Source organism: Vulpes lagopus, chromosome 10, assembly GCF_018345385.1.
Source record: "Vulpes lagopus strain Blue_001 chromosome 10, ASM1834538v1, whole genome shotgun sequence".
Classification (NCBI taxonomy): domain Eukaryota; kingdom Metazoa; phylum Chordata; class Mammalia; order Carnivora; family Canidae; genus Vulpes; species Vulpes lagopus.
In genome coordinates this window covers 37,692,862-37,715,905 of record NC_054833.1, presented here as the reverse complement: position 1 = coordinate 37,715,905, position 23,044 = coordinate 37,692,862, and the positions used below count along the sequence as shown (strand labels likewise).

The following is a 23,044-nucleotide window of genomic DNA, read 5'->3' as shown; positions in this document are numbered from 1 at the left end:
AGGTTCAGTGCTGTTTTGCTTGATACACACACACACACACACACACACACACACACACACACACACACAGGATTGTGACATTTGAATTTCCTCTGTGGTAAAGGGCAAGGTTGAATTCATTTACGGGGAGACACGTTTCTTTTGTTTTCTCATCCAGAACAGACCAAACACAAAATAAAGACTTGGTTTCAGCAAAGGGCAAAGAAGCAGGATCTGGAGATTTGGGGCTTTTTGCCGTTGAATAACAAAAATCACCTCTGAAAGCATATCAGTTCCTTGGTTGTCAAGAAACTGAGAGAGTTTTTGATGACAGGATTGAGCTCTAAATGCAGAATTTAGGAAGCCCAGGATATAATTCCAGTTTTTTAGACAGTGAACCCACCAGGTGGTTAGCCCTAGGCAATGATCATATATTTAATTTATCTTTGTATTTTACTTGGCATAGCATCTGACACTAGCAGGTACTCAGAAAATGCAATAAAAATGAATAAATACACGTATGAATACATTTGTTTGTTACAGTGTTTTGAGCAAGATAGCCTCATCCAGAAAGGGCATAAATGCCTACACGGCCCCTTTCTGTTTCAAATAGTGTGTCTATAAGAATTTCCTTCTGTGGAATAAGTGCTTTCATATCATTATCATGTTCATAGTTCTGAGGATCAGATCATGTTTTAAATTTTTTTATCTGGAATAACATTTAAAAGTAAATGTTTGGGGGTTTTAACCATCGATAAAAACAATACGTACCATCCAGTGTTTTGATGGGCAGTGGAAATTGAAAATAAGCTGAAGTGGAGCAGCCATATCCCTTGCTTTAATAATCCAATATTTTTAAACGTGTTTAGAATCTACTTGTCTTTAAATTGGCTCACAGCACCACTGAACAACCCAATTTTCTGCCCTGCTTTTTCATATATAACATAAGATTTAATATGGTTTTGAAATTTCCTTTCAGCTTTCAATTTCTACGATTTTATTACTGCTAATAATACGCATTTCTAGTAGAAGGGGTGGTTTCGATCCCCGAGGGATCCACACAGTGGCGCTGTGTAATGGACTAAAAAGCAAGAGACCCAGGAGGGGTGGGGGCAGGAATGGGGAAGATGAGCAACCAAATCAGAAAACAAGACCTTTTAGGGGTCCCTGGATGGCTCACTGGCTGAGTGCCTGCCTTTGGCCCAGGATGTGATCCTGGAGACCTGGGATCAAGTCCCATGTTGGGCCCCACATTGGGCCCCACTTTGGGCTCCCTGTATGGAGCCTGCTTCTGTTTCTGCCTCTCTCTGTGTCTCTCATGAATAAGTAAATAAAAAATCTTTTTTAAAAAATGAGATCTTTTATAATTGTGACTTCTCTCACCTAGCACAAGCATCACAGTACGTGCCCCTTCTAAGGGGAGAGGCAAGCATAGGTCTGAATGGCAAAGGATCCTATTTTTCAACATAAAAATCACTGCTTCCCAGGCTGTTGGGTTTTCTTTCCACAGAGCTTGGGGTGCCAGGCTTCAGTGTTCTGGCATCATCATGTACCGTTCTGAAGACCTTCTCACGAGTGGGCCTGACTCAGGAAGGAAGTGCAAGACAGTAGTTTACATTTTGCATGCTGAGCTTCGGCACTGGCTCTGTCTCCTACTTACTCCCTGACTTCAGACCATTTATTTACTGAACCTCTCGGAGCCTCTGTTCAGAGCCACAGTGAGAAACCTACCAAATGCTCTGCTTGGGGCTAAGCCCAGAGGTGGTGTTCAGCAAACATCTACCTTTTAAAAATAAGGCAGAATGAGCCTGGCCATTTGTAACTATTTCTGGAAGAAGTCAGCAGTTCAAAAATGGTCTCCTTGTTCGTTTTTTTTGTTTTGTTTTGTTTTGTTTTGTTTTGTTTTTAAAGGAGGACCACCTAATTGGATTTCCCAAGCTGTTTTGCTGCTTTGGGATGGCCATGTATATATACACACTATTCATATATAGTCATAGGTATATGCCGTGTCTTCATTTCTTTCAATCTAGTTGCAGTAATGGAAGATTCTAGTACAACAGAGAGTGACAAGGAAGAGAAAGAACAAACCACTCAAGACCCTGACTTGGCCACTGGTAAGCATCCCCCACAGTATTTAGAATAAACACTTGGCATTTTAACCTCTTAATCAATGAATCCAATGGCTTTTTTTTTTCAGTCCCCATTTTTCTTGACCTTTCTATTGGTTAATCACTCCCTGGGTTCCTGACTTAGCTGCGTCCTGGTTCCCTTGATGTGCTCTGCCTGGTTCTGTCTCTGTTTGCTAACCACTCCTCCTCTGTGTCCATCAACGCATCCCTTCCTCCTCTGGCTTCTTATATATGGATCTACTTCTGACTTGACTTCTCCATCCTTGATTCTTCACTGAATTCTTCAAGAGTTTACCTATTCCCAAGGTTGTTCCTATTGCCACCAGGAAGAAAAATTCCATACTTCCAGAACATTCTCTTGAGAATTTATCTCTGTTTCATTCCACCTCCTACATCCCTGTTGCTGAATTTTTCTGCCGTCTTCTCGAACTCAATATCACTAAAAACCAAACAGCACCTTTTCCTACAAAATCAGCTTGTCCAGATGATTACACAGGCCCTAAACCTTGGTGTCATCCTTCACTCCTGTGTGTATACACACAAACACATATAAAATCAACTCATCTCCAAGGACTTGTTAGTCCTTTTACTGCCATCCCTGGTCCAGACTCCCATCATCTCCTGCACAAAGTCCTGTGACTTCAACTTCTCTTGTGGTCCTTTTTTTAGGACTATGATCAAAACATCCCTTTGTATTCTGCACACCTGTGTTCAGAAAAACATCTGCGGCTCCCACAGTCTACCAGGCAGAGCAGGAGCCTCCAAGCCTCCATCGAGTGTCCTCCACCCCCTGCCTCTGTAGTCCTGTCTCTAAAGTCCCAACAAGAACACACATTTTTCTCCGACAACATCATCTCATTTTGACTGACCCAGCCCTGCCGGCCTGAACTGAAGAATAGAAGAGCCTCATCTTCCTTCTCCTTACCCTTCTTCCAAGGCCAACATCTACTGAGAACTTTCCTAACACAGGGACAACTCTGGCCTCTGAATCCCTGAACACATTATGGTGTTAACACATATGGATCTAGAATTTGGCATAGATATCTGAATTCTGTTGATTAATTGATTTGTCTCTATAGAGAGAAAGAACTACCCTCTAAATCACAGGGACTGTGTCTTATGCAGCTCCAAGCACAATGTTCTACACATAGTTAATGCTCCTTAGCTGCTTGTTGGTTGAGACAAGGCCAGGACATCTGGGCAAAACTGGAGCCCACAGAATCAGAATGTGAGGTTTAGAAAAATCTTAAAGACTTCACCTAACTTATGTCCAAATGCCTTCATGTAGGACCACATTTAAACTAGCCAACATTTACGAATTTCATTTTATTTGTATAGTTTTTCACACTCCTTAACAACCTCTCTTGCTGATTAACTGCACCTTGCTGAAAAACCATTCCTTCCAGCTCCTTTAAGTCCCCTGACTATAATTTAAGTCAATATTCTTGCATGTTTCCTCTAGAAATGAAAAATCACAGCTTTGATATCTACGTAACTTAAGAGCATTTTTCAAATCACCTCACAGAATTGCTTTGTTTGCACGCCTGTTGGCTTGTTTTCAGAGAATGAATAACATGCATCTCTTTCCCTTCAGGGTAGGACTCTGTTTATCTGAGTTGCCTCTCAGCCAACACAACCTTTTGAACCTATTGGACAAATTCCTCAGTAACAATAACAAACCAACTTTGAACTGTCTAAATTCTCTCCATTTTCCCTATAGAAAGAAAACTGTCTAATTCCTTTCATTTTTCCCTGTAGAAGCCAATCTTCAGTACTTGGGAGTGGTACGGAAGAAAAATGGCATTCTGCTGCTCACACTCGTGTCCTTCTTGATCTTTATACTCTTCATCATCGTCCAGCTCTTCATAATGAAGCTTCGGAAAGCACATGTGGTGTGGAAAAGAGGTGAGAGGCAGTGGACCCAATGGGGCACCGATGGGTGCTGTAACACTTGGCTAGGACAAAGGAAACTCTGCCAACTAAAGCTTTTCTGTTAGATGCTGCACAATATGTTTGATAAGTGTTGTCATTCAAATAAGCAATTGCTTGTTCTGTAGTAAATGCAGAATGTGAATCTCCAGGGGCTATAATCAAAGAGGGTACAACCAAGAGAAATTAGGGTAGCTCTGGGAATTGATATTAAATTATAAAAGCTCCTACTCACAAAAGGATACTGAGTAGAAAATTCATTCATTCATTCAGAAAGCATTCAATGAGCACCTCTCATGTGCCAGGCACTGTTCCAGGCCCTGGGGATACCTCTGTCACCAAGAGAGACCAGGTCCCTGCTCTTGAGGAGTTCATATCCTAGGGATATGGCCACCCCTGATGAAAAAGTTATCATTGGAAACTATATAATTTATCTAGCATGGAAGAAACCTATTAAAATGCATAGATTCAACACGTATCACCGCTGGAAGGGGCCTTAGAAAGTTATCCAGAATAACTGTCTACTTGATTCATTCCATCAATGTGAACGAGGATTAAATCCCCTCCTTAATTCTGAGTGATCATTTAGACCTATGCTGCCCAGTGCAGTGGCCACAACATGGCTACTGAGCACCTGAAATGTGGCAATCGCTTTTGAGAGGTACTGAAAGGATAAGATAGTCACCCAACATTGAAAGCTCAGTACACATACACACACACACACACACACACACACACACACACACACATGAATGTCTAATAATAATATATCGGATTTCCTAGGTAAACATTAATTTCATCTGCTTCTTTTTGCTTTTTGAGCATGGCCACTAGAAAACTTAAAGTTACACACCTGGTTCACATTCTAGTATTGCTGGACAGTGCTGATTTAGCCATGCAGGACTCCAACACCTCTAGTAGCAGAGAACTCATTATGTCCCAAGGCAAAATACAACCTCTTTATATGGCTCTCACCCTATTAAAAATATACCTTCTCTTAGGGTAATGTCAATCTTTCTATATATTCAGTTGAACTAACTTTCATCATTTATGGACCTAGAGACAGGGTCTGGCTTTTCAGCTGTACCTGCACAATAGGCAAATGCCACAGTATTGTTTCAAAATCTCCCATTAATCCTTTACCCCCATAGTTCTTTAAGGGCTACCAGAATTATTCCATCTCAAAGAACAATACTTGATTCTACTCTGCTGTCATTTGCTTTCCACAACTCTTACACTGCCCAGCATAGTGCTTGGAGGGATCAGAGCAAAAGACGGAAAGAATTCTCCAAATGAATGAGGACATGAGGTATGGGAGGGGGTGGTGGTAAGTCCACTATTGTGTAGACAGAGGGATCATCTTATTCAAACATACATCTGCATGCATACGTGATGTCTGGCACCAGAAATTAATAACATCATTTTTTTTCTTGCAGAAAATGAAATCTCAGAACACACTCTAGAAAGTTACAAATCGAGGTCAAATCATGAAGAAACATCATCCCAAGAGAAAAATGGCCAAAGTAAGTCAACTACATGACCTCAAATTTGAAAAATGAGGTTCATTAATTTGTTGCCGTTAAGGAGGAGGGTAAAAATCAAAGTCTAATTTTTAGCACTAGAAAGTCAATCCCCTAAATCATCTTGTAGAACATAAGCGCATCTTCCAAAAATGAAAAGTAGCAAGTGTTAAATTCCTCGGGCTGCAGATATGCCCCTTTGGGAAGCCATCCCAGAGTTCTCCCTGTCACACACCAGCACATCCCTGCACTGTGTGTCCCTCTTGTGCCCTGGGTATCTTGCACACAACTTAACAATCCGGTACTTTCCACATCCTACATCCTCTGGTCATTTTTAATGTGTTGATTTAGCTACCACAGTACTCCTCCAGGTGGTGAGTAGCTGGGTTTATCTATGTGTGTCTCCAGTGTCTAACACACGGCCTATGCAAATGGAGTGTTTGATAAGTTGGTGTTGAATAAATGAACCCAAGACTTAACTTATTCAAGCAGAGACGTTTCGGGTCTTTTGGATGACTCCGTTGTAGTTTCTCAAGCAAAAGTTGTAAAGAAAGTGAAAGGAAGAGTTTCTAAAAGGAGAGAGAGAGAGAGAGAGAGAGAGAGAGTTCATTCTTGACAAAAATCTAGTGGAGAGCAGCTCCAGGAAAGCAAGAATCTTCTACCTTTCCACCATGTTTGTTTCCTCCATGCAAATTACCATATTCCACCTCCCAAGATGTGCAGAAAAGCTCTGCTGCTAGTTTTTATTGCTTTCACTGAGGTTTCTGTAGGAAGCTGGCCTTTCACAACACCTCTGCCTTTTTTTTTTTTTTTTTTTTGCTTTGACCTAGTGGGGTGTGAAGTGGAAAGAATCATTGTACTAGCCAGGCAGGGGAACAAGAGGGCAGACAGTGAGAACTGGGGGTGGGGGAGGGAAGAGTGTGCAAGAAGCAGAGAGTCTGTGGTATTGCATATGTTTTCTAGAACGTCAGTGTTCTTGCCTTTGACTGACAAGTAGGAGAACTTTGTCAGTATGATGTATTAGTTGGACAGTTTCCTATGCCAATTTTTTTAAGCAAGGGGAACAAAAAGTGGGCGTAGAATAATAACTTTTAGCAGGGAGAGAAAAGACCTTGGCCCTGCTGCTGAACAAGCAGAAAGCCTTAACATCTCAACTTTAAGAAAGCTGAAAATTACTACCTTTGGGGCACTTCAGTGACTCAGTGTTTTGAGTGTCTGCCTTTGGCTCAGGTCATAATCCTGGGGTCCTGGGATTGAGTCCGGAATTGGGTTCCCCGCAGGGAGCCTACTTCTCCCTCTGCATGTGTCTCTGCCTCTGTGTGCCTCTCTTGAGGAAGGAAAGGAAAGGAAAGGAAAGGAAAGAAAAAGGAAAGGAAAAAGGAAAAAGGAAAAAGGAAAAAGGAAAAAGGAAAAAGGAAAGGAAAGGAAAGGAAAGGAAAGGAAAGGAAAGGAAAGGAAAGGAAAGGAAAGGAATGAATGACTACCTTCACTCAAGGCTCTCTTCCCAGAAAGGTCCATCTGTAGGGGCTGGGCCACAGATTGTGGGAGATGGTTCTTCCTCCTGGGCTCTAACCTGCACTTCCATCTTCCTTCCCTTGGCACCCTCAAACCCAGGATTTCAACTTCACTATTTTTGCTCACTTAAAGGGCATTCTCTGGAGCTGTCTCCACCCTCTATAGAATTACATGGGCTTTGAGTGGTCAGCCTCAATCCTATGTTTACCATTTACTGTTACTTTTAGTATGAAATATGCTGAATTACACTGTGGGTTTTTTTTTTTTGTATTTCAATGGCAGAAATGTCTATATATGTTATTTCAGGTTTATTAGTACATTTATGTAAGAAGACTTTTTAAAAAAAAATGTCAGGCTATAACAATGCATTCCGACCACTGATGAGATGCATCAATTTCAGATTTGATTTTTTAAGACATTAACATACGAACTTAAAAATACCATGTGTAATCAAACTGTCTCAAATAAATGTGTGCAGGATTGTTCAAAATAGTCATCTTTGACATGTTTTTCTTTCAGCTTTCCACTCTAAGAGCTACATTAACTACATCACACAGTTGTACTCAGAAGCAAAAACGAAGAGGAAGGAAAACGCACAAAATCCAAAATTAGAAGGAGAGCCCACTCATATACCAGAGAGCATTGTGTAGTGCTTCCTGCAACAGAAAACTGGATTTTGGGGCAGCCACATCATCACAGTGGAGCAGCCTATGGGAAGGGCCTTAGACTTATCATTACTGTCACATGAAAAATATACTTTGCGTGCAATGCAAGATGGTGCCTTGCCAGGGCAATCTGCCCTGGATTCAGAGCTGTTAAATGAGGACCAAACCGTGGACACAAGGCTTCATAGTTAAAAAAAAAAAAAAAAAGAAAGAAAGAAAGAAAGAGAGAGAGAGAGAAGAGAAAGAATCAATTATGCCTGACACTACTTCCGAGCAGGAGGATTCTCCTAAGCCTTGGAGATCTGGGTTGATCTGGGCAGCAAACATCTTACCCTAAACGGAAAAGGAGGTTTTAGATGCTAGGCTCTTAACAGAACTACTTAAAAGAAATTTTTTAAAAATCTTTCCTTCTGGTCTCCAAATAAAATCTTTAGGATGAAAAGAACCTAGAGGAGGTCTGTATTCCTAGGAGCTTACTTTCAAGATGGACTTTAAGAAGATGTAAGCAGTATATACAGCGTCTGGAGAAGGGGTACATAACAATGAGTGGGCACTGAATCATGAGCATGAATGCCCCAAGATTCATGCCCTATGACTCAAGCATCAGTTCCAGGTAGGCCCAGAGATTCCATCTTCTAAGGGTTTCTTGCTAAGTCATAAGACCTGATCTAACAAAGTTTTCTCCAGGACACTTCATTACAAAAACATACACAAATGAAAACAATGAGCCTAACTTACTATGATCTGATGAGTGCTTTTTAAAAATTATTTTAAAAAGAGCTGAATATATGTTTTTCTAGTCACAAGTAGTCCAAGTTTTACTTGTGAAAGTGGCATGCCTTTTTTCCCCCATCAGTTTATTTATCTATGACATTTCTCAGTTTGGTTCTGAATAATTCTAAAATAATATTTCCCCACTCTATCATACACACTCATATTATGAGTTTGTTACAGGGCCAGATCCAGCTGTGATTTTTTTTTCTCTTTAAAAAAAAAAAAATTAAGTAATTCCTTCATCCAACTTGGGGCTTGAACTCATGACCTCAAGATCAAGAGTTAGATGCTCTACCAACTAAGCCAGCCAGGTGTCCTGAAAAAAATTTTTTTTAATAATCATAAAATTACTGAAAGGCATCAGAACAGAGCACTTTTCCCTCTGAACCATTTGAAAGTAAGTTGCCATGCTGCCTGGCGCCCCTCACTTGACCTTTATGTCCTATGAGCAGACACTTTCCCCTGGAACCACAAGGTGACTACTGAAATCAGGAAACAGACATTGATGTATTCCTGCTACCAGTCTTCAGACGCAAGTTTCTCCAATCGGCCCAGTTGTCCCAGAGGATCCAGTTGATCACAGATTTAATTTTAGTCTCAGTCTGTTTGGAACAGTTCCTGAATTTTTCCTGCATATTCACGACATTTTGGATACTTTTGAAGATTGCAGACTAATTATTTTGTAAATCGCCTCTCAATTTGCATCTAATTGGTTTCTTCATGATAAGATTTGGGTTGTGAAAAACTGGGACAGGACTGTCACAGAAGTGATGTTTGGGTTACATCACTGTGTTTTATTTACCCCTTTACTGATGTCACTTTAGTCACTTAAGGGGCTGTCTGCCGGGACTTCCCCCTGCAAAGTTGCAAAGTTCCTCTTTTCTGTAAGCTAATGTCTTGTGCAGAGATGTTTTAAAAATGTATAGATATCCTGTTCCTCATCAAACTTCCAAATTACTCATTTATTTATATCTGTATGGACTCATGGTTTCCTGTTATTCAATGAGACACAATCTGTTACTCTCCTAGCTCACGCACTGGGTTATAATCTGTTACCATCAAATTAATCTCTTGCTAACTTGGGTGATCAAATTGTGGAAACAGGTTTTTGTGTCCTTATTCTCAACCTTGGAGCACTTTCTTCCTTTCTGGTACAATATATTCCAGGCTCAACTTTAACTTCTTCTGCCCCAGCCCTGTCATGAGCCATTTCTCCAAGGATCCCTGGTTCCTTTTCATGGAAAATGATATTTAGAAGCCAAACTCCAGGGTCTGTGTATACACATTGCTTTTGGGGTATAATTTTCAAGTCATCTGAGTACACAGAGCTACAGAATATATGAAAAAGTGTGCATATTGCTGACCCTTGAACAACATAGGTTTGAACTGTCGAGGTCCACTCATATATAACTTTTGTTCTGAAGAGTCAACAGCAAAAGCCACAGGATATTTATTTACAACTGCCCGCCCCATTCTCTCAGACCAAATTGAAGGTAACTGGTGTAAAAAAGGTCATACCTGCTGCCCTGTGAGTACCGTGGGAGACCCCTGGAGACCATCAGCAGCCTCCAGAAACCCTAGATCCCTCCCCCGCCCAAGTTCTCTATGATCAGGGTTCCCTGCTGGTGCTAGGGTGGCTGCAGGCCTTGAGCCCCTCCCAGGCAGGGCACAACCCCCTCCCCCCAGCAGCACCCTGGCCTCATAGCCATCAGGAGGCTGGAGGGCTCAGATGTGGTCACAGCTGCCCACCACCCCTGGCAGTGGTGCACCTGCAGGCAGGTGGGGCGGCTGTACTGCATTGCCAGGTCGCTATCACTGCCTGCAGCACCAAGGCCATCAGGCTGTGAAACATCACCATCCAGGGGCCAGACCTCTCACTGCCACCACCTCTGTCCTGGCCCACCCATCCTGCATTTTTTTCAATAAATATATGTACAGTATTACCAATGTATTTTCTCTTCTGTCTCTTTTTTTCTCTAGTTTCCTTTATTATAAGACTACCGTACATAATACATAGAACGTACATAATACATGCTGATTGACTGTGTTATCAGTAAGGCATCTGGGCCACAGCAGGCTATTAATAATTCAGTCTGGGGGGAGTCCCAGTCATACAGCAATTTTTCATTGGGAGGGTTGTTATACCCCAAACCCCGCGTATTCAAGGGTCAACTATATATATGGATATATGTGTCTATGTGTGTGTTCGTATTTAAATCTATTTAAAACCATGGGTATATTCTAGTTTTCCCCCTAATTATATTTGTAGCTCCCTTTTCTGAGAAACCCAGTTTCATTATCCATAATGTACTTATTTGCCCAGTCCTCTGTAGACATGTCATCTCTACATGTGCTATCTACATGTCATCTCTGCTACCTTCCTATTTTCCTGGACCATATCTCCCCCATTCCTGTGCAAATGCAGACTCCACCTGCTGTGCCCCCACCCCACCAGGTGGATGCTGTCCTCACCCAGCTCGGGCTCTTACACCGCACACCAGATCCCCCTGCTCCACAGAAGTCCTGGCCACACAGCGCTGCGTGGCAACCCCCCACCCACCCACTCAGGTTCAGGCACCCATGCAGGGCAGCCTTCCTAGGAGCACCACCTGTTCATCAGGCTCGGAGCCCCCCTCTCAGCCTCCACAGCTTCCCCACCAGCCCCAACACAGACCCCCACTTCACTATATCCTACCCCCTGGCTTTAGGACTGGACTGTTCAAGAAGAGAGGAAAGTGAGGAATTCTGAGAAAAGGAATTAGCCAGAGGTCCTGATTTTTTTTTAAGATATTTTTTTAATTTATTGATGAGAGACACACAGAGAGGCAGAGAGAGGCAGGCAGAGGGAGAAGCAGGATCCCCATGGGGACCCCAGTGCAGGACTTGATCCCTGGACCCCAGGATCACGACCTGAGCCACCCAGGTGCCCTGGAGGTCCTGATTTCTAAGAGACTTTTAATATAACATCGAAATGAGGCATGCAATGTATAGTTTTGTAGCAGCTCGGAAGCAGAAATCATTCACTGAGCCATTTGTGTTCTGAAAACAATCCAGAGAGACAAACAGTTTCACTTCAGAGATGGTGCTCGTCCCAGCTGGTTAAACCTTGCTTGCACCATGCTACTTTAAGCCCATGTTTGAAGTTGATCCTCTCCAAAGATGCTCACTAGGAACATTTCCATTGCTTTGGTGCCTTTTACACAAGAAGCCAAACTAAGGTGCCAATGTTACAGCACCATGCAGAGGGATGCAGACTTAGCCAATTGTCAGGATCGCCTGAGAGGAGTTCATAAAACTGGGATTCCCAGGTTTGTCCTCAAAGATTGGTCTCGGGGCACCTGGGTGGCTCAGATTGGCAAGCATCTGCCTTTGGCTCAGGTTATGATCCTGGGGTCCTGGGATAGAGCTGAGCAGGGAGTCTGCTTCACCCTCTGCCCCTCTGCCCTGCTCATGCACTCTCGCTCTCTCTCAAATAAAATCTTTAAAAAAAAAAAAAAAGATTCATCTCAGTAGACCTAAAGATGGGGCTTTGGGGTCTGTTTTTTTTTAAGCTCCCTAAGTGATTCCAATAGGTGAGGGTGTCCTCTTACAGCATAAACCAATTTTTTTCAAAACACAGCTGAAGCAGATATACTATCATCAAAACTGAATTAGGAATCGTATTTCAGGGCAGCCCGGGTGGCTCAGCAGTTTAGCGCCGCCTTAGGCCCAGGGCCTGATCCTGGTAGACCCAGGATCGAGTCCCTGATCCTGGTAGACCCAGGATCGAGTCCCACGTCGGGCTCCCTGCATGGAGCCTGCTTCTCCCTCTGCCTGTGTCTCTGCCTTTCTCTCTGTGTCTCCCATGAATAAATAAATAAAATCTTTTAAAAAAAAAAGGAATCGTATTTCAAAATATTATATTCTGGAGGCAAAAGGAGCTTATGAGTAATCAAGTCCTACCCAAGGTACAACTACACCCCAATACCAAGAGCAAACACATTCTGTGGGCAAAGAGCATCCAATTTGTACAGAGCCTAGCTCAAGGTAAGTTTCTCAATTTATATTTGGCAAAGAGTCGAGGGAAGACAGGAAAATGAAAGATTTCTGGGCTCAAATAAGGTTGAAAAATGTTGACCGCTACATCTCCCTAGAGGTGATGCACACTAGTATAGCAAAGGCTCTGACAGGTCTTCTTATAAAAGTATCTCTTGGTTTATCTAACCCAGCAAAGCTCAAACTTAACCATCTTGAGCAATTCATGATGCCTGCCCACCCAGTGACCATTTGCCAATGTCTTTCTCCTTATTCATGGATCTGTGATTTTTGTTCCAGTATCCAACTCACACTATGTAATCCTTTTGGTAGGTGAACCTCATCCCCAGCCAAAAAGAGAAATTATTATTGGTCTGAACCAATCATGGTTCCATCCCCTCTGTTTGTGGTTAGTTCGTGCCAGATATATCACACTTTGGGACATGAATGAATGTTTCCAGAAGGCTTCTGGGAAAGCTCTTTCTTTCTTTCTTCCTTTCTTTCTTCCTTTCCTTTTACTGTCCTTTATTTCTCTCCTTCCTTTCTTTCCTCTCTTTCTTTAAGGGAGAGAGTACATGTGCATGTGCACATGAGCCTTGGGGGTGAGGGGGTGAGACGGTGAGGGAATGAGAGAATCTTAGCAGTCTGCATGCTTAGCGCAGAGCCCAATGTGGGGCTTGATCTCAGGACTCTAAGATCATGGCCTGAGTCACAATCAAGAGTCTGACACTTAACCAACTGAGCCACCCAGGCACTGGGAAACTGTTTCTTAATGGTTTAAAAAAAAAAAAAAAGGTACTCAGCATGAAAGCATCTTCCATCCCCCAAAATGTTGTCGTAACTATGAATGATGCTTGGAACTGCTACAGCCATTGTAAGCCCATCAAGGAACCTGAGCCAACGTGGTGAGAAAGCCATAGAAAAGGAACAAAATGACATGGAATCTTTGATGAATTTGTTAAACTGCTAAATATTTCAGAACTTTTTGTTAAGTGAGATAAAGAGCCCCTATTCTTATTGAAACTAGGTGAACTGGATTTTAAATTACTCTCAGCTCCAAAACAGAGCATCTTTTGAACCACAAAACAGTTGTTTTATGAAACATCAGTGTACTAACAAACACAGTTTGGGAACCACTGATCTAGAGCAATTCTTTTGTATTACAGATGAGGGCCCTGAAACGCAGAAAGCTTTCCTCTGCCATCAGAGACCACACAGCAATTTAGTAAAATAGCTGGGATTAGAAACCTGATACCCTTGGCTCCTAAAAAGACCAAAACAGGATCCCGCTTCTCTCCTTACTATATAACTTAAATCCCCAAGAGAGCATTTCATGCTCACATCTTCTTGTTCATCGGAAGATGGAGCTAAAGAACAACTCAGAAATTTCCATTGAATGATCCTTCTTAATATTACCTTTGGGGAACTAAGTCAAAAGGCTGCTGTATTACATTCTCAAAAATGATTTAAAAAAAAAAAAGCCAAATTTTCTGGCTCCAAGCATCATTTGTACCAACTACCATTAGGTGAACATAACTGAGAGCAAAAATTATACTACCTAACAGACTGAGCACACATCAAGTAGTGAGGCTCCCTGCAGATGAAAAAGATGGTTTGAACTGCCAATCACTCATGAGTCCACTAATTTAGCCTAACAACATAATGTCCTGTTACTTCCCCTGGTTGAGGTCATGGTAATTTGCTATATTTATAATGGGGTTTTGATCTAGATGAGAGGTAGTTCTATTTTTACATTACACCTTCTCAGAGAGAGCCCTTCCTTCCTGTGATGCATTCATGAGCAAACCTGTCATCACAGGTCATTACTCCAGACCGACCGGGTGAATATGTTAATTTTTTTCCTACCTTTTCTTCTCTACACCTGATTTTCAGACAGAAGCAAACCAAAAGGAAGCCAGCAAAAGCTTATATTCTCCCCATCTCCCTACCCAAAGTCTCACCGTTGATCTAAAAATGAGAGTGGGAGAGAGCTCTCGCCTAAATGCAGACAGAGGGCTAACTTTGGGAGAGCACCCTGTATAGACATTTTTAAAAAGAAAATAATTCTGTTAGGTCTTCTGCAAACCCATGATATGATGGGTCACAATTTTTCATTAAGTCAGGACATCTCTTTTAAATTAAGTGCTAATTTGTGAAATAAAAACTGTGTCTCGGAAAAATACTAAACTCTGTGACTTCCAGTGTGGTTTGAGGGAGACTGAACCTCAGTTATCCAGACCAGACTATTAAATCAAATTATCCCCTTTACTGGAGACAAACATAGAACAAATATTTCTTATTTTTTTAAGACTTTATTGATTTGTTCATGAGAGACACAATGAGATCACAACCTGAGCCAAAACCAAGAGTTGGCACTCAATCAACTAAGGCACTCAGGTGTCCCTATATCCTAATTTTTAAAAAGTTGAGTCTTGTCCCTTTCCCATTAGGGTTTTTTTTTTTAAGATTTTATTTATTTATTCATGAGAGACAGAGAGCCAAAGACAGGGTCAGAGGAAGAAGTAGGTTCTCTGCAGGGAGCCCGATGTGGGACTTGATCCCAGGGCCCCAGGATCACGACCTGAGCCAAAAGCAGATGCTCAACCACTGAGCCACCCAGGTGTCCCCAAATATTTCTCTTTAAAATGAGAGAATGCTCTCTCTTTTTTGGTTTCCCCTAATTCCTTATTCCCAAATTGTTGTTGGTTGGTTTTAGTCATGAATAACCTCTGGTATCTTCAATTTATTCATCTGTAAAGTGGGGATAACAATTCTCCTCACACAGGATTAATGTAAGGATCAAATGAGAAGATATAATGCAGGCAGTGTCTAGCCCAATATTAAATACATAATAAGTATATAACAAGTGTTAGTATTTTTCTCTTCTACCTTAGATGGTTTTCTCCTTGTACTAGTTTGAGACAATGGTATGGAGACCACAGAGTCTGGGTTTCTTTCCTTAGAACACCCCCAATAACTGATGATGCAGAAGTTTAAAGCTAAAGGGCACAAAGGGACTGCTACTGAAGACAGGCTCACAGAAAGACCCAGTGGCACTGAAGACTTTTGGTAATTTGGTCATCTCATCTCATAATAAATCAGCAGCAATTATAGGAATAGGTTGTAATGTTGACTAACAAATGAAAGTGTTACATGTGATACAGATAGTATCTCAAATCAGTAGGAAAAGATAACATTTTACTAACTGGACATCCATATAGAAAAAGGTAAAGTCAGAAGTATTGCTTATATCATAAACCAGAAATAAAATCCAAATGGATGCAAGATTGAAATGTGCGGGATCCCTGGGTGGCTCAGCGGTTTGGCGCCTGCCTTTGGCCCAGGGCGCGATCCTGGAGTCCCGGGATGGAGTCCCGCGCCAGGCTCCCAGCATGGAGCCTGCTTCTCCCTCCTCCTGTGTCTCTGTCTCTCTCTTACTGTCTCTATATCTATCATGAATATATAAATAAATCTTTAAAAAAAAAGACTGAAATGTGCAAAATGACATCAGAGAAATACTAGAAGAAAACATAGATTGAGCGCTCTATAACCTGCAAGTGAGATAAAGTTTCCTCAAACTGACTCAAAATCCAGAAGGAAGGGGGCAAAAGATTGATAAATTTGACTACACAAATTTGACTACTTAATGCCTTTTTGTGGCCAAAAAAAAAAATGTAAACACCAAATGATAAATTGATAAAAAAAAAAATCCTTGCAAATTATACCACAAAGGATACTTAGGGAAATATAAAGAGAATTGTGGAATCACCATATTGTACACCTGAAACTAATAGAACACTGTATATTAAATATACTTCAGTTAAAAAAAAAAGATAAGAAAAACAAATACCATTCCACAAATAAAAAGGCAGGAATAAAGGCAAATTATTTTTAAACATATAAAGTGATACTTACATAAGGCAAATGCAAAATTAAAATGGCACTGAAATACTATTCCTTATCTGTTATACTGGCAAAAATCCAAGCATTTCACAGCAAGCATGCTTTGTTGGCCAGGTGGTAGGAAAGCAAGCACACTCATATGTTGCTAATGGGAATGTAAAATAATACAGCCTCTATGAAGGGGAATTTGTCAACCTTTAGTAAAATTATGTTAGAACTTACTTTTTGACCCAACAATCCCACTTTTAGAAATCAAACCAAAAGGTAAATGGCAAAATTACAATTTGACATACGTACAGGGCTTTTATGAACTGTTTGTTACTCACAAGACGTCAGACAACAAATTCATGGCTTTTTTCCCCTCCACACCAACCAAGTTTCTAATTCTCTTGACGTTAACTGGGTGTCCTACAATTCAATTCAGTTCTGACACTAAACACCTGGAATCAGCCCAGACCCCAAAAGTTAACGGTTCAGTCCCTCAATACTGTCCCACTTCAGATGCCAATCACAAGGTCCAGGCCACCTGCACTTCTGACCGACCAGCTGTAAACCATGGATTCCCAGGGCCTCCCCCTCAGGTTCTAGAATTTTCTACAACCACTTACAGAACGCAGGGAAATACTTAACTTACTATCACTAGTTTATAATAAAGGACATTGGAGGTGATACGAATGACTATCCAGATGAAAAGGCACACAGGGGCAGGTCTTGAAGAGTCTCAAGCACAGAAGCTTCAAACCCTGTGGAATTGGGTTGCATTACTCTCCTAGCACATGGACGCATTCACCAAACCAGAAGCTCCCTGAGCACCATTATTTGGGGATTTTTATCAAGGTTCCATTAAGCAGGCATGACTAAGTCATCAGTCATTGGTGATTAACTCAATCTCCAGCCTCTCTCCCAAGTCCTGGGAGGTGGGGTAGAAAGTTCAGACCCTCTAATCACATGGTTGGTTCCTCTGACAGCCGTCATCCTAAAGCTACCCACCAAGAGTCACCTCACTAACATAAACTCACTACCATAAACCCGATGTGGTTGGAAGGAGTTTATTATGAATAATCAAAGATACTCCTCTCACCTCTATCACTCAGGATCTTCCAAGGGTTTTAGCAGCTCTTATCTCAGGAACCTGTGACAAAGACCAAATACAATAATAAAATATGCTCCCGTCATCCTTACTGGTCAGGACATTACAAGTGTTTTAGGACTTCTGTGCCAGGTGTCAGAATGAAAACCAAATAGATATTTCTTATTATATCACAACATCACAGCTACTTATTGCAGCACCATCTATAATAACTCAAGTATATATCAGTAGGGAACTGATTTGGCACACAGGGGAGTATTATACAACCGTGCAAAGAAATGATAAGATAGTTCACTGTATATGTCTCTCGAGTCATCTCCAGGATATACTATTGAATGAAAAAAGAACAAAGTACAGGAGAGAGTATGTATATTCCTTTAATCTCAGAAAGAGGTTAGTTAGAAATATATACATATTGGATTATATTTTTTAAATATAACTAATCTAAAAACTAACAAAAATCATCACTGTATATGAGCTAAGAGGCGATTGAGTGAAGGGATTGGGAATAGAAATTAGACTTCTCAGGCAGCCCGGGTGGCTCAGCGGTTCAGTGCTGCCTTTAGCCCAGGGCCTGATCCTGGAGACCCGGGATCGAATCCCACCTCAGGCTCCCTGCTGAGCCTGCTTCTCCCTCTGCCTGTGTCTCTGCCTCTCTCTCTCTCTCTCTTTCTCTCTCTGTGTTGTCTCTCATGAATAAATAAATAAAATCTTTAAAAAATTAGACTTCTCTAAATGTCCCTGGCTTTATAGTTTTGACTTGGGAACTCTGTGAATGACTTACATAATCATTTTAAAAATTTAGGCAAAATTAAAAATTAATTTGGTAGGAAAGTATAATGCTTCAACCACTTGGGAAAAAGAGCTTGGCAGTTCCTCAAAAAGTGAAACAGAGTTACCATAGGATCTAGAAATCCCACTCTTAGGTATGTATATACTCAAGAGAACTAAAAATATATATCCACACCAAACTTATGCATGAATGTGCATAGCAGCATTATTCATAATAGTGAAAAGGTAGAAACAATACAAGTGTCCATCAGCTGGTGAGTGGATAAATGTGATATATTCATACAGTGGAATATTATTTGGCAATAAAAAGGAATGAAATCCTGACACATACGACATCGTGCATGAATCTTGAAATCGTGCAAAGTGAGAGAGGCCAGACACACACATGTACATACACACACATACCGCATATTGCCTGATTCCATTTATATGAAATGTCCAGGATATGCAAATCTATAAAGACAAAAAGTAGATTCATGGTTGTCACTGGCCGAGGGATCAGGGAAATGAGGGGTGACTGCTAATGGGGGTGGGTTTGGGGGGGACAAACGTTCTGGAATTAGATAGTTGTGATGGTTGCAAAACTAGTGAATCATGTATTTTTAAAGGGTGAATTGTGTGTTGTGTGAATTATATCTCTAAGTTATTATTTTAAAAAATCACTTTGTAGAACTTACTTGAATCCTAATGCAAACCTACACACTCTGAAAGGATATTTGAAAGACGATTTAAGTCTGAAACTGACTCAGTACTAAATGATATTAAAGAGTCATTAGTTTTATTTTAAATGTGATTATTCTATGGCAGTTATTTCAAAATTATCCCTTACAGATACCTTACTGATGAAATCATAGGACAGCTGAAATTTGCCTTTAAATAATTTTGGGAGTCAAGCACAGTGTGTTTACAAACAAGACTGCTCACATGTTGGTCTTTATTGAAGCCAGGAGAGGGCTACCTGTATATTCACTATACTTTTCTCTCTACCGTTGCATATGTTTTTAAATGCCCACAATAAAAATGTTTTAAAATTATTTTTAAGAAAGAAAACCCAAAAAAAACAAAGACAAGAAAAAAGGCAGTCGTCAACAATTTGTTGCTCAGTATTCATAAGAGCCACCCTGTAGGATCATCTCATTCCAAAAGCCTCCGATTCCAGTCAGGCAAAAGCCCCCTCTTCCCCCCTGGTCTCCCCCAGGACTCGACTCCATCTTCTGGAACAGGGTTAGCATTACTTGTACTTCTGTCTGTTGAACTGCACTGTCTATATAAACATATATTTATTATGACTTCAGTCCTCTAAAATTATTCTCCATTAGTCACTCTAAATAAATGATAGGGGTGCAGGGATAAATGAGAGTTTGTCCCTTGACATTTTAAACATTTTAATATGGGGGAGGGATCTTTGTAAAATATATTCGATGATTTTTTTTACCTGTCTACTCACATTTATTAAACTGATCTACTCTGTATGAATTTTTAAAAATTAATCACTATGGAAATGAATTGTGCTCGTGGTCATACCTCAATTCCCTCACAGGGTTTTCAGCTAGAGGGTTGCCTGTTGCCTACAGCAAGTAGGCTTTGAATTTAGCTGGGGCATGCATAGCTTATGATTTAGCAATTTCACTTGTAGGTATCTATCCCCCAACTTATGTGCACCCAAAATGGAAATAACTGAAATGTCCATCAAGAGTAGAATGGTTAATTAAAATGTGCTATTCCATACCCTGGCCTGCTATACAATAGTGACAGTGAATGAAATACAGCAGCAACTACAAGCTGCTTTGCTTTTCTGAACATCTCTTATTTTTGTGATACTTCTATCTCTCCACTTGCTGGCAGTAGCTTACCTCTCGGTCCTTGGGTCGTCTTTTCTTACCCTCTTCTAACTTGCTTCTAACTTAACATATACGTCAAGGAACCAGACAATTAAACCTGCTAGAGTAACACACAGGATGACCACACTTCAAAACGACTCCTGAAAATTTCAGCTTCTATCTGTTAATAGGAATTTTTTTTAATTCTTGAGTATATCCTGGGCTTAAGTGATAAATTCTCTAATCATCCTAGTTATGTGCCAAATAAGAGCATATTTCTACTACCAGGCCTAAGAGGGCTACACTTACCTACGCTCTGTTCAAGGGCTAAATTATAAAGGCATTGTGGTTTTTCAACATTTACTGAGCATCTCTCTCTCTCTCTTTTTTTAAGATTTTATTTATTTATTCATGAAAGACACACACACACACACACACACAGAGAGAGAGAGAGGGGCAGAGACACAGGCAGAGGGAGAAGCAGGCCCCATGCAGGGAGCCCCACACGGGACTCGATTCCTGATCTCCAGAATCACGCCCTGGGCTGAAGGTGGTGCTAAACCGCTGAGCCACTCACTGAGCATCTCTTAAGTGGCAAGCACAATGCTAGTCATTGCTGTCCCGAAGCTTATCACATAGTAAGAAGATGACAGAATTTATACAAGTAATTCATAAATAATACAATATGACACATGTGCATGTGTCACGATGGAAGCAGGTCCTTGCGTATTTTGGGGCCACAAACCGAGGGCTATTAGTCTAGCACAGGCTTTGTCAAATCCAGAATCATTAACATCTTGGACTGAGTGGGCTTTTGGCTGTGAAGGCTGTTGCTCATTTGCAGGATGTTTGGCAGCATCATGGCCTCTACCCAGTAGATGCTGGTAGCCCTCCCCTAAGTCATGACAATAGAAAACATCTCCAAACACTGCCAACATCTCCTGGTAGATAACACTGCCCTCGGTGCAGAATGGCCATGGTCCGAGAGTCAGGAGGACGGTGGTGGTGGGACTATCAGAAATTCTTCCTGTAGGAGATGAAGCTCTGTGAGGTGGTGGAGAGGGGTTCAGCGCAGTCCTGCATTACTAACCTCTTGCAGGTTTAGTGCTGGGGTTTTGTTTTTTGTTTTTTTTTATTCATTTTTCTCGCTCTTCTTGTGTTTTGGTTAGGGTCAGGTTGACAGCTTCTTCTGAACAGATAATGTGTGCAAAAGCACCTTGCAAACCCTGGGTAGTGTTACTCATATGTAAATTATCATTATTACAACCCTAACCGTGGATAAAAAAAAAAAAAAAGTACTTTATGGCGTTGCTTTGTGCTGTTCTTCACGATTCCTTTTAATTGTATTTATTCATTCATGAGAGATGCATAGAGAGAGGCAGAGACACACGCAGAGGGAGAAGCAGGCTCCCTGCAGGGAGCTGGATGCAGGACTCAATCCCGGGGCCCTGGGATCACATCCGGAACCAAAGGCAGATGCTCCTCCTTGACATTTTTTTTAATAAAGATTTTATTTATTTACTCATGAGAGACAGAGAGAGAGAGAGAGAGAGAGAGGCAGAGACACAGGCAGAGGGAGAAGCAGGCTTCATGCGGGGAGCCCGATGTGGGACTCTATCCCGGGACTCCAGGATCGTCCTGGACCAAAGGTGGTGCTAAACCACTGAGCCACCCGGGCTGCCCCCTCCTTAACATTTTAAAGATCCCCTCTGTGTTGTTGCTGTATTTCATTCACTGTCACTATTGTATAGTAGGCCAGGGTATGGAATAGCACATTTTAATTAACCATTCTACTGTTGATGGACATTTCAGTTATCTCCATTTTGGGTGCACATAAGTTGGGGGGGATAGATACCTACAAGTGAAATTGCTGAATCATAAGCTATGCATGCCCCAGATAAATTCAAACTATTTGCCAAAGTGCCTGCACCACATAACATTCCCATCCGTAGCCTATGAGGGTTCTTCACCCTGCATCCTCTCCAAACCCCAGCCCTGTCAGATATCTTAAATTCTGCTCATCTGATGAGCATGGATAAAGAGATATCCACCATGGTTTTAATTTGCTTTCTTCTGATTATTAATAAGTTAATCATCTTTTCAATCAACCACAAATATTGATCAGCCTTTTGTATTTCGTTTTTAATATTCCTGTCCAAGTCACTTAATCATCCTTTCACTAGATTTTCTTTCTTGATTTGTAGTTCTTCGCCTATCCTAGCAGTATTTGTCGCAAACATCTCCATCTATATAAGCGACCCGTCTTTCCTTGCTTTCCAACGTTGGGAGGTCAGGTGGGCCCCCGGCTCAGAGCTCGCCCGCCTTGAACGCGGGCATTACAATAGGTTCCACCCCCCTCCGCCCGACTGGTGACGTCACCGAGACGGCCCCGCCCCCGGACAGCCCCTTCCCTGGGTTGGCCCCGCCCCCGAGGCGGCCCCACCCCCAGACAGCCCATCCCCTGGGCTGGCCCCGCCTCCTGAGGCTGCTCTTCCCCGGGGCTGGCCCCGCCTCCTGAGGCAGCCCCGGCCCCAGACAGCCCTTCCCCTGGGCTGGCCCCGCCTCCTGAGGCTGCTCTTCCCCTGGGCTGGCCCCGCCTCCTGAGGTTGCTCTTCCCCTGGGCTGGCCCCGCCTCCTGAGGCAGCCCCGCCCCCAGACAGCCCTTCCCCTTGGCCCCGCCTCCTGAGGCAGCCCCGCCCCCAGACAGCCCTTCCCCTGGGCTGGCCCCGCCTCCTGAGGCTGCTCTTCCCCTGGGCTGGCCCCGCCTCCTGAGGTTGCTCTTCCCCTGGGCTGGCCCCGCCTCCTGAGGCAGCCCCGCCCCCAGAAGCCCATCCCCTGGGCTGGCCCCGCCCCCGAGCTGGCCCCGCCCCCTGCCCGGAGCCCCGGGGCGGGCTCTGTTGGCCGCGTCTCCAGG

General features: G+C 42.2%; 1 protein-coding gene across 2 annotated transcripts in view; it reads left to right on the top strand.

Moving 5' to 3' along the window:
- Positions 1-10,454, top strand: part of CRTAM (cytotoxic and regulatory T cell molecule) — a 29,377-nt gene extending 18,923 nt beyond the window's left edge. For both annotated transcript variants that reach the window (XM_041770059.1, XM_041770060.1), the window contains exons 7-10: positions 2,010-2,093; positions 3,867-4,013; positions 5,474-5,560; positions 7,592-10,454. In XM_041770059.1, coding sequence (XP_041625993.1) covers positions 2,010-2,093; positions 3,867-4,013; positions 5,474-5,560; positions 7,592-7,722 — 449 coding nt within the window. In that variant the 3' untranslated portion in view covers positions 7,723-10,454. The remainder of the gene's footprint in view (positions 1-2,009; positions 2,094-3,866; positions 4,014-5,473; positions 5,561-7,591) is intronic.
- Positions 10,455-23,044: the final 12,590 nt, after the last annotated feature.